A 12,899-nucleotide genomic window follows, 5' to 3' on the forward strand; every position below is an offset into this window, starting at 1 on the left:
TTTTATTAGCATCGTAGATATCAGTTTAATGGAAAATTATATTTATGTAGGATCCAGCTATGTTGCGTCATGGGTTTGATACCCCACTCCTTTGTCTTATAGCGAATGAGCCTTTAGATTGGGAAGGAAGATATTTAACGGCCGTGATTTAATATTTAGAAAATCGGTAACCGGCTGAAGACGTAACACCTGTAAATCGAAAACAAAAAATAACACTCACGTGTAAGCATCATCTGCAATTCTTCCTACGGATGAAGTTTTGCAGGCGATGGTCGTCGGCATTGTTGTCTTGAAACTATTTTCGAAAAGCTGTGATGGAGTATTGAATATTTATTAGTTAGGTTTTGTTATAGTAAAACAAGGTATTCACTTATAGGGTCAGTATTTGCAAAGAAGATATGGTTTTTATCTGCAGAATTGAGGATTTATTTGCTGATTAAGTTAGGTTGTGGGATTAACCATTGTCGTCAGTTCTAGGCAATTGGGTTGGTATCCAACGGTGGAATACAACCATTTGAGTCGTGGCGAAGTAAACTGAGCAAAGATATACTGTGCAAAGTCCGTGTATATCATATAGTTGCAATTTGGTATCAATTAGCGCTTACCGAGTGCCTTCCTGCGGCGGTGAGGTATGTGTCGATGATGGAAATTCATATTTCGCTATAAATTTGTGTCCATGTGCATAATTATTTGATTGTGGTTGACTAGGTGGGCATGAAGAAGTGTAAATGGGCATAGGACGTTAGGCTTGGTTGCAAAATAGAAATTGGCAGAAAGAAGTAGAAAATGGCAACATATTATGTGTTGAATTCAGTTAACCATGTTTTGCGACCAATGAAAAGTTAGAGTAGCTCCACTTGTCTTGAGGAATCAAATCATCACCCCAAGATAATACCCAACCATTAATCCTTTCCTATGAGGTTTACAAATACGATAGATTATCTTGTATTTTACAAAGTGCACTGACATTCATACTCCACTTTTCCTTTGCTGCAAGTAATCATTGTTCTGTCACAGGCATAGGCACCTCTGTTCGATTACCTGAACGCCCCTACTAGGAGCAACAGCAACATTGGGGATACAATCAGTAAGACGTCGTTGTTAATTTCATCATCCTCTCTATGGAAAATAGTAAATGACCTTTCTCTTTGTAGGCCTTTAAATGTGGATTCGCCAGTTCAAGGTTTGTGAAAAGACATGTTCTAACTTGCACTATATATAAGTCCCACTCACAACTCAATGGCATATATAAGTCCCACTCACAACTCAATGTATGGACGCCATGAAGTTGTTTGCAGAGTTCATGGGGAGTTTTTACAGTTCATTGAGTTCGACACTGCTGTTGATAGTTTTCAAATCTTTAAACATCGGTTCTAATTTTGTACTATTACTGGTATCGAATATTGGATGGAATCATTTTGTGTCTGTTTTTGGATGATACTTTATGCAATTCACTACTTATTGCCTTCATGTCCTTATACCCCAACCCTGGTCCTATCTTCACGTTCATAGACATTTTACTACTTCGATATTTATCAATTCCTCCCCAATTACAAATACAGAAGGTTTGTTTGTTTTTTATCGTGTGGTTATTCAATATATTTTTTTCCTTTACAATTTCACTCTCAATTTTTTCATACCAATCATTTATCAAATTCACATTTGTTTCCTGTCTCTTATTGGTCTACTTGTTCTCCATTTTCTAACTACTTTCCTATGGCAGCATGCTCCACTTATCTGCAACACCTATAATAACTATTATCCAACATCGGCAGCGTTTTGTTATCCCCTCCCACAATGCATAATTCCAAATTCATTGAGCCTTTCAACTTCATCCACAATCTCTTTTTTTTTTTTTTTTTACTTCTATTGTTGCTTTTAAATTTTGGCTTTTCAATCACACTGCATTCTGTTCCTATGGCATTCCTGTTACCACAAGTGTACAATCGGGATTACTTGTTTCCATGGCCTTCTGTTTCTTAGCCTAGTCCTCTATATGAAACCATGAACACTCATGTAAAAGAGATAAGTACATGCACAAACGAGTATCAAACTTATTAAATGAAGATGACCAGCACCCAAATTCTCCCCCCCCCCCCCCCCCCCACAAAACAAAAATATACACATATTCTAATCCTTTTTCACACCTACAACAACATTAATGAATGAGATTATTCATATTTTCTATTTTTAGTAATACTAAAACTCAAATAATAAGCCGCTCTTAATATATCATCAAATTATAGTTATTTTGTTTTTATCCTATTTCGTCTCCTTATATTAATAACGTTTGGATTCATAAGACATATTACGTACGCTGATTATCTCTTAATTTGAAACATTAACCTATCTTCTTAATTGGATTGGATTACGTGTAAAACTTATATGAACGAACTTAGTTTTTTCAACCATACAATTTACATTACATGTGTTCACATAAATAGTTATACAAACTTTCATGTTGATTATGACTTACAAGTTTGAAGGGTAACCTCGAAAATAAATCCCAATTAATATGATAACTTCTTGACCGACTTAAATCATCCATGTCAGATTAACTTCTTTTCTTTTACTGATATCAATATGCACAACTTACCTTGATTATATTGTTTTCTACACTAATAAATAGAACCACGGACACAATAATTTCAACCAAAAGATGGGTAAATAGGTTATTTGCTTGTTATTTTTCTCTATAATATTATATATATATATATATTTTATATTATTTACGTATTTCATACAATAAAAATTAATACCGCTAAACTAACTTATATTTCTTACTTTACTATTCCATTTCTTTCCTTTGGATATGTAATACAAAGGCCTCAGTGTGTATTCCATAGTAAACGCACAACAGTAAAGTTCACGTACCAAGAGGGTTATTGTCTTCTATAAAATTACAATGGAATTAAGTTGGCGATGTTCATCTTAGTAGGAACAACTCACTATCTCCATTTATAACTTTGCAAAGTATATCTGTATGTTAGACTACATTCACATGACAAATCCCTCTATAATTAAATTCATTTTTCCCACAATTATCTACGCTGAAGAAACGCATCACCTGATTATTTTGCAAAAGTTGCCAACATAATTATGGCAAATTTTGTGTCAATCGTACTCCGACCAGTACTAGCACACTGCACACTTGTACGAAGTTGTTTGCAGCCATTACTTCCATATATCGGTTTGTTATTGGATTAAACGCATAAGTCGTAAAAATACGCAAAGGAACTTATTATATATGCTCATTTACCAGTCCTGCTGACCGGCCCATTACTTGCTTCTCCGGTTACTCTATTTCTCTACGTGTTTTTTTTTCTAACCGTCCGATTGAATCCAACGCTGACTTAAGTAAATGACAAACAAGTGGGGTATGATACCAGTGATGTAAAGTAGTTTTGGCCTATTTATGTATATTAATTTTGATAGATATCATACATTGGTTTAATGGACATTTACAATAAATTAATATCTTTTTCTCATATTTTTAAAAATAAAGTGTCCTTATTTTTATTTAAATAGACAAAATTCACTAACAAAAAATAATAAATATGTCTGCATCATGAGAGATAGCACTCTAGTTGTCCTTTTCTAAAACAATAATTTCTAAATACCACAGTTACCAATATAACTAACATCATAGTTGAGTATAATTAGATACTCTAGGTTTGTAAGTAGTAATTTATCTTAAAGCTATTGAATGGTGCTTATATTGTATTACTAGTTGTCTAGAATATTATGATTTTACCACTTTAATATTTTTTAATATATCATTTTACTATTAATTTTTTTAACAATTACTCTTTTCCACTTGATGTTTTAGTTTTTATCATTTTACTATTAAAATATTAATTCCATTAATAAATTGTTGATATCATAGGGGTATTTTAGAAATTTTTAGTATATTCCATATTTTTGAATCAATAAATTATTTTAGATATATAAAATAATCAATTGATATAAGTATTATTATTTTGGTATATTATTAATTTTATATTTCTTTCAATTGGGAGGCTTAAATTACGCTTGCATGATTTAAAGGTTTGATGGTTAAACGATAAAAGTAGAAAAAAATGGTTGTTAGAAAACTTTGGTAATCTAGTGATATGTCAAAAAATATTAAATAAAAAAATAATAATATCCTTAAATATTGATTACATTTATGCAAAATAAATTTTTAGTCATCATTAATTCAAATGATATTATCATTTTATCACCTAATATTTTCTAATACACCATGTTATCACCAAATGTTTCTGACAATTCATTTTTCTCACTTAATGTTTTAATTTTTATTAGTTTACCACTAAATCATTAACTTCATTAATAAATTGATGATGTTACGAGAGTATTTTAGGAATTTTTAGGATTTTCACGAGGTGTAATATTTAAAATTTTATCAACTAATTATTTTAGATATATAAAATAATCAATTGATAAAAGTATTACTTATTTGTATACAATTAATTTTATATTTTTAATTTAGAGGGTTAAATTATACATATACAGTTTAAGTGCAATAGACTTTTATTATAATTTCTATTAAAATTCTGTTAAATTTAACGATTTAGTCATAAAATGATAAAATGAAACATTAAATAAAAAAGTATTTGTTAGAACATTTTAATAAAAATAATATTTAAAAAATAAATCGTAAAATTATAATATTCCTAAATTCCATATCTAACTAGCGTTCTTCTTTTGAAAAATGATAAACATACAAAACGGTGACAAATATAACATTGCCTGTTTTAATCACTGATTTATATGCTATCTATCATTGCTCTACCAACTTTTAATTAAAATCGACCTTTCATGGATTTTTTTATACCTAACTCGACTCATGATACGATAACCATAGAGAATCATCACTGCAATGTTAGATGCTGTGAATTTTGCATATGATCCTTTCACGACTTCATACTCGCTTAGGGGTGGACAAATAACTCAATTGGATCCAATTCGCTCCGATCCGATATGATATGAATATTTAGAGTTTGAATCAGATGCAAATTGGAGGTCAAATCAGATTCAATTACTTTTTCTTAATCCGCACGAATTGTATTTGGATCTGATCAAACTTGATCCGATCTGACAATCCGATCAGATTACCAAAAAAAAAAAGAATCATAAAAAAACATGGAACTTAAAAACCTAATTTAAGCCTAAGCCGCCACCATTGTCTAAAAATCCAAAACCAAAACTCCAATTCCAAAAGACCAACATCACGGGCACCAATCACCACCAGCAAGCAGCCACTGTCCACTGCAAAATCAAACCGACTGATTGCACCATAATTGTCCACTGTACCAAGCCGTTAGCCTCTGTTTTGATTGCACCAACCACCAACAAGTACAGTAGACCCATGGTTGCGCTAGCACACAACAAATCCATGTCACGCCAGCTGCCACTAAGCACAACAAATCTGTGGTTGCACCAAGTTGCCAAGTCAGAAGCCTTTCTCTACTGTCAAAATGGCATTTTCCGTTAAAGCCTTTTAGAGGTGATGCTAGTGATATTGAGTTGTAGAAGTTAGTCAATTCTTTTGAGGCTTGTGATTGTTTTGTTGACATGAGGATGTTGTGAAGGCATTTGATCTTGGCAAAAGGCAGGGGAAGATGGAAGAATTGTGATTTTTATTGTTCTTGTTGAAATGATATGTAATTATGTATTTAGCATTGGATTACTCAATTTCTCGTGTTGAAACTGGAACTTAGATATAAGGTTCCTGTATTTGTAATCTAATTTGTAGGTTTCGTTTGATATATCTTTTCAAGTAGAGTTTATTTAAGTATAACTTTTATAAATAGAGCTTTTACTAAAAAAAAATTAGTTGTTTGGTTATCAATAAGAGTTTTTTTATTAAAAATTTATGAAATTACTTTAATAGACAAATTTTTTAAAGTTATATTATAAAAATAATAAATAAGATTATTAAATAAGTAGATGATATTTTAAATAATTTAACATTTAAGAAAAAACTTTTCAACTTCTACTCACAAAAGTTTAAAATTTGAATTTTTGTTAATAGAGGTAAAACAACTTATTTAAACTTCAAAAGCTCTATTAGAAAAACAACTAATAAGTATCTTTTTGTAATGACTTAGTGCCTGTTTGGTATGGCTTATTTAAGAGGCATAAGTGCTTATTTAATCGTATAAGCACTTTTTAAAAATTTTTATGGTGTTTGGTTATTTTTTTAGTAGAGTTTTTTTAGCTTAAATAAGTTAATTTACCTCTACTAGCAAAAGCCTAAAATTTGAGCTTTTGGGAGTAGAGGTTAGAGAGCTTTTCTAAAAATATATAATAAAAAAATATCACACAGTTTAATGGTTCAAAAGTACTTTTTTTATTAACAACCAAACACCCAATGACTTTTTGTCTAAAAGCTCTATTGGTATAAGCTCTACTGCTATAAGCTCCATTGCTATAAGCTCTATTTAATAAGCTATACCAAACGGAGCCTTATTTAATGGTCATAAGTGCTTATTTAATTTCATAAGCATTTATCATAATTTTTGTTGTTGTTTAGTTGTTTTTCTAATAGAGCTTTTGAAGCTTAAATAAATTATTTTACCTCTACTAGTAAAAACTCAAATTTTGTGTTTTTGAGAGTAAAGGCTGAATTTTTTTTTTTAAATATCAAAATATCTAAAATATCCTCTATTTATTTGACAATCTTATTTATTCTTTTCATAATATAACTTTAAAAAATTACCTATTAAAGTAATTTCATAAATTTTTAATAAAATCTCTTATTGATAACCAAACAACTAAATTTTTTTTAGTAAAAACTCTATTTATAAAATCTTTACTAATAAAACATCTACTTAAATAAGTTCTATTTGAAAAGCTGTACCAAACGGAACCTAAACAACAATAAAAATTATGATAAGAGCTTATGAGATTAAATAAGCACTTATGCCCATTAAATAAGCCATACTAAATAAATATGTAGCCTATATTCTGATTGATTCCAACAAAAACAATACTACCCAAATTCGATTAGATTCGCACTCAACTGAAATTTTTAATCTAATCTGAACATGTTCATATCGAATGGAATCGGATCACATATTAGGGTTGAGTTTGAATAACTTTCTTCTCAATCTAATCAACCTAAAAATCCGATCGAATTGATTCAAACTCGATTTTGTCCACCCTCATGTTCAGATCGAATTGAATTGAATCAAATTACAAATTTGAATTGAGTTTGAATAACTTTTTTTTCAATCCAATCAACCTGAAAACCAATCGGATTAATCCAAATCCATTTTATCTGCCCTTATGTTCCCTCACGGGGTAAAAGCCAAATGAACTTTGCAAAAATCAAATACGCTCACAACCGACAATCAAGATTCTGACTGCAATTAAGAGCCTATTTGGTATGGCTTATTTAAGAGCCATAAGTGCTTATTTAATCGTATAAGCACTTTTTAAAATTTTTTATGGTGTTTGGTTATTTTTTTAGTAGAGTTTTTTTAGCTTAAATAAGCTAATTTACCTATACTAGGAAAAGCCCAAAATTTAGGTTTTTGGGAGTAGAGGTTATAAAGCTTTTCTAAATATATATAATATAAAAAATATCACATAATTTAATGGTTCAAAAATGCTTTTTTTATTGACAACCAAACACCCAATGACTTTTTATCTAAAAACTCTATTGGTATAAACTCTACTGTTATAAGCTCTATTCAATAAACTGTACCAAACTGAGCCTAAATCTGAAACAAAATTAGATTAAAATTTAATCGACGTTTAGCCGACGCACAGCAGGTGAACTCGCATGCACCTAATCTATCTCAACAGATTGTTTCTTCGAAGCCACGTGCATCTATCTAACAACATAATAATCGCTACCATCATCAGGCCCCCGGCGCACGTTAGTCTTCCGCCACCACTTCCACCACCGCGATTGAAGCATCACTGCTCAAACCCTCATGTCTTTCTTAATCTTTGCAATTCTTTCATTTCGTTAGACTGTTTCTGGTTTTATTAATTGAAAGTAGCTTTCATTTTGCTTCGTTAAGATTGATTCAACAAGATGATGGGCTCGGACAACCAGGTTTTTGAAGAAGCTCATGTCTATGCGTCGCGAGAAGAAATGGAAAATCTCGTTCTCGACGACGACAACTCTAGCTCCAAATCGTTCTCGAATTATCGTAGCGCCACGTCATTATCTCCGCCGATCCTCGTGACTCCCGCTGACTCCGATCCCCTTCTCGCGCCCCCACCGTACCGCGACCTCAGAAACCCTAACGCGCCGGATAACAACGGCAACAATCAGTCGTACATCGAACCTCCGTCCTACGCTGACGTCATCTTCAGGCCGTTCGATGAAACCAACCCTGCGGTCAACGAAATCAACGGCGTTGAGAGCTCTAATCAGTTCGTCGATTCTCCGCACTCCTCCACGTCCCCAGTATCCTCCACCAGCTCCGATTACATCAAAATTACCGTGTCGAATCCGCAGAAAGAGCAGGAAATGTCGAATTCGCTGGTGCCAGGTGGCAACACTTACGTCACCTATCTAATTACCACGCGAACTAACATACCGGAATTTAACGGATCTGAGTTCAGTGTACGCAGACGGTTTAGAGATGTGGTTACCTTAGCCGATCGTTTGGCCGAGTCTTACAGAGGTTTTTTTATCCCGCCGAGGCCCGATAAGAATGTTGTCGAATCTCAAGTGATGCAAAAGCAGGAATTTGTTGAGCAAAGGCGAGTGGCATTGGAAAAATATTTAAGGAGACTTGCGGCACATCTGGTTATAAGAAAGAGCGATGAGTTTAAGCTCTTTTTGCAGGTGCAAGGGAAATTGCCATTGCCAACGAGTACTGACATGGCTTCCCGGATGCTTGATGGGGCGGTGAAGCTGCCCAAGCAGTTGTTTGGAGAGAGCACGGCCTTGGTGGCCCCACAAGAGGTGGGTCAGCCTGCCAAAGGTGGAAGGGATTTGTTGAGGTTGTTTAAGGAGTTGAAGCAGTCAGTTTCTAATGATTGGGGCGGATCTAAGCCTCCTGTGATTGAGGAAGATAAAGAGTTTTTGGAGAACAAAGAAAGGATGAGTGATCTTGAGCTACAGCTCAGCAATGCTTCTCAGCAAGTAATTATTTATTTCATTAGCATAAATGTGAATCGAGGGCTTGGAATTTATAAAATATTAATTTCTTTGTTGTTTATGTATGTGAATGGTTATGGAAATAGGTATCTTGTTCATACAAGTCAATACTTGGTTCAGATTGATAATTTAATTGGGCGCTGTTTTCGTGTTGTGGTATGTTTAGGCTGAAGCACTCGTAAAAGCTCAGCAGGATATGGGAGAAACAATGGGAGAATTAGGATTGGCCTTCATTAAACTGACAAAGTTTGAGAATGAGGAGGCACTTTACAATTCTCAAAGAGCACGGGCTGCTGATATGAAAAATGTTGCAACTGCTGCTGTCAAGGCAAGCAGATTCTATCGGGAGTTGAATGCACAGACTGTTAAGCATTTGGTAAATTGCTACACCTTAGCTATGTGTTTTTTAAACTCTGAGTTTAGAAATTAGCTTTAATTGTCCATAAACTTCATTGTTGGAAAGTGATTTGTCTTAGATGAAAATTTAGGTTAGGTTTGCTAATTGCTGGGAAGTTGCTATTTATTGTCATTGCTTGCAATTATAGAACCATCTGAGCTATTTATAGTTTTATTATTATGAAATCCTATAGTTTCAATTAAAGGTCTTTATGTTCCCGAAATAGGTCAAGAGTTGTTTAAGTTGTCGTTTATTTTGTGTTTGTTGCAGGATACTCTCCATGAATATCTTGGGCTTATGTTAGCTGTTCGAAGTGCATTTACAGATCGCTCAAGTGCCCTATTGACGGTGCAGACTCTTCTATCAGAATTATCTTCATTGCAGATGAGGGCTGAAAAACTTGAGGCTGCATCATCAAAAATATTTGGTGGTGACAAGTCGAGGATTCGCAAGATTGAGGAGTTAAAAGAAACCATAAGAGTTACAGAGGATGCGAAAAGTGTTGCCATTAATGAATATGAGAGAATCAAGGTATTATAGCTTTCTTAAAATCCTTTCTCCGTGTATCTGAAGTTAAGTATCCATTTTTAATGTTTTTGTCTTTTATTGGGAGCATATTCCAACAACTTTCTTTAGATTTTGAATGTTTGTACAATGCGAATGGTTGGATTGAGGGTTAGTGTTTGGGCTTTTGCATGATGAAAGCAAAGAGTTTTTAGCACAACGAATTATATAGGGTAAAGGAATACATTCTTCCCTTAAGCTTCTAATAGGTGCGCAGCTCTTGTTAAATCTGCTCATGATGTAACTTCTTTTGCCGTGTTAAACATCTGTTTCGATTGCTTGTTGACTTCACCATGCCTTCAAGTTGTTCCAATTTTTCCTTACTGGTTTAGTGATCAGTTTGTGAACACCATTATTCTACACTACTCTATTCCACGACGTCGTTAATACGTCATGAACTTATTGGCTTGTATGATTCTGAGTGTTCCCTAACAAACTTACTGGCTGCTATGATTCTGAGTGTCCCCTGCCAGCCATGTGCTTTTATTGGACTAATATACCATGATCACCTTTGAGTTCTTTTCAACTAAGCAGGGGCTTCGTTTGTTCTTATAAAATTTTCTTCTTTATGTGAATGTTTTCTTGACTATCAATATAATGATGCTTACTCCATTTCTTTATTCTTCCCAACTCCAGAGTGAAGTCTTTCTCAGTTTCCCTTTAACTTGGGCGAATGATCCAATCTGATCATTGTGGTCGTTTTGGGAGGCATTTGTCCTTCATTTATGCTCCTACTTTGCTGATAAGACCTGCTATACATTGCTAATCTGGAATTTTAAAATCCGATGAAATATATTAAGCTTTTACTTAGTGTTCGTCAACCTTTGGAAGATGCAATTTGTAAGCATCATCTGATTTCCTGGGCTCTTTAAGTTTTTGTGTTTCATGAGATTTATCTTATGTATAAATCTGTATTGCACCGTGGTTTGAGTTGGAGGTTCTGATTTGGTGGCTGGATAGGGGGTTGCTGGTGCTGTCTGACTTGTACGTACTATGTTTGAAAGAAATTTGCTGGTTCGGTAATGGGTTTGAACTTGTGGTTATTACTTTGGTTTTTGTCAGTATGACTAATTAATATTGACCTTTTGGCATCCTGGATCAAACAATCTTTTGAATAAAGAGGAAAATAATAAAGGGGCAAGTAGTGCAATGATGAGGCCTTTTCACATCCTTATTGTCCATAAAATTTATTTCTTTTCTGGTGTTGTTTTTCACATTGTTTGTCTCATCAACTCCTTTGTTCTTCTGATTTTACATTTTGACTGGTTATGTGATTATTTGATGGATAATTGAGCAGTATGCAATCTCTATAGGTTATTTATTGCACCATTTATTCAAAAATGGCCTAATAACAATACAAATACAGGAGAATAATAGGACTGAACTTGAGAGGCTTGACAAAGAAAGGCGTGCTGACTTCTTGAACATGTTGAAGGGGTTTGTGGTTAATCAGGTATGTTTGGTCTTTCTTGTTCCTGCCCATATAGTATGATCCCAGCCAGCTACATCTTGCTATTATTAAAGCTTATGCATGTGGAACCTTTTTTCTTTCTCCATCTTGTCCGGTTGATCTTTTGTAAACGTTTGATGCTCTGCTAATTAAGAAATAATTAAGAAACCTTTTAGCCAATTTAAAAACTTATCCAGTCACAATTCACTTTCCTTAAAGCTTATGCATGTAGAACTCTTTTTCTTTTTTGTTTCTTGACTGGGTTCATTCCGTATTAAGAAACCTTTCAGCCAATTTAAGCATTTTTCTTTTTTGAATAATTACCCCCTCATCTTTCCTTCAAATGTTAATGTTACAAGATTGCATCATATGGACATTTTAAAGACAATGCATTTGGTGTTTTAGGGATGCAAATAGATGAGAATTCCAATATATTTGATAAAATGTATGCCGATATATTAGGTTTGGCTTTTGTAACATCTTGACTCTTCAAGATGTTAAGATGTGGATATAGTGGAGAATTTGAGTATTGCATTCTGAAATATGATCTGAAGTCAAGGGAAACGGTTTAGGCTTGCAGTTTCTTTTCTGTAAAGTTGACTTTGTTGCTGCAGCCCATGAATCTTCAAAAAATAATTTTTTAACACTACATGTACTCATAAATTCAATAAGATAAGCATCCTGAGTCAGCTATTCCTGTAATGTTTCTCACATACATTGACTCTCTTGGAACATTGCGTCTTATTTTTGTTTACTTCTTTGTCTGAAAAGGTGGGATATGCTGAAAAAATTGCAAATGTGTGGGCAAAGGTGGCAGAGGAGACGAGTGGATATGCAAACGAGAACAGTTGAACATGTGGTTATTGTGTACATTCAAACCTTGAGCCTTTTTATTCTCTCTCTAGTTTGTAGTTGTCCTCTAGTAGGTTGATAGCATTACATTACGTTCATAATAATGAAGATGGAAAATGAAGCACTCTGTAATTTTGGAGTACCTTTTCAAGATGTTGTATCTGTTAGAATTTTTTTTTTCAAACTTGCAATTGGAAATTGTAAAATGCTCTTTTTTTCTTGTTTGATATTTGAGGGACTAATATATATATATATATATATATATAAACATACATACACACATACTTCATGAATTGCTGATTTTGGGATGATTATGCAAGAAAATGTAAGTTCCAACAGGCACGACTGGAGACAATGAGAGCTTCGCTTCTTTTAAAAGGCAAGGAGGCTTTAACCCTTTAACGAATGCCTAGATAGGTATTTCTGTGGATACCTTTAGTACATGTTGGATTGGTTATGTTGTGAAGGCTCTAGGCATAAGCAGGCAGCAAACACAAGCAAAAGCGGTA

At 33.5% G+C, this 12,899-nt stretch overlaps 1 protein-coding gene across 1 annotated transcript; it reads left to right on the forward strand.

Moving 5' to 3' along the window:
• The first annotated feature begins 7,772 nt into the window (after nt 1-7,772).
• On the forward strand, nt 7,773-12,611 carry LOC102617618 (sorting nexin 2B-like). The gene is made up of 5 exons (XM_006488535.4): nt 7,773-9,112; nt 9,294-9,503; nt 9,795-10,055; nt 11,455-11,541; nt 12,310-12,611. The coding sequence occupies exons 1-5, from the start codon at nt 8,051-8,053 to the stop codon at nt 12,388-12,390; spliced, it is 1,701 nt and encodes a 566-aa protein (XP_006488598.1). The 5' UTR covers nt 7,773-8,050; the 3' UTR covers nt 12,391-12,611.
• Nucleotides 12,612-12,899: the final 288 nt, after the last annotated feature.

The sequence above is a fragment of the Citrus sinensis genome, chromosome 8, assembly GCF_022201045.2.
Source record: "Citrus sinensis cultivar Valencia sweet orange chromosome 8, DVS_A1.0, whole genome shotgun sequence".
In the NCBI taxonomy this organism is placed as follows: domain Eukaryota; kingdom Viridiplantae; phylum Streptophyta; class Magnoliopsida; order Sapindales; family Rutaceae; genus Citrus; species Citrus sinensis.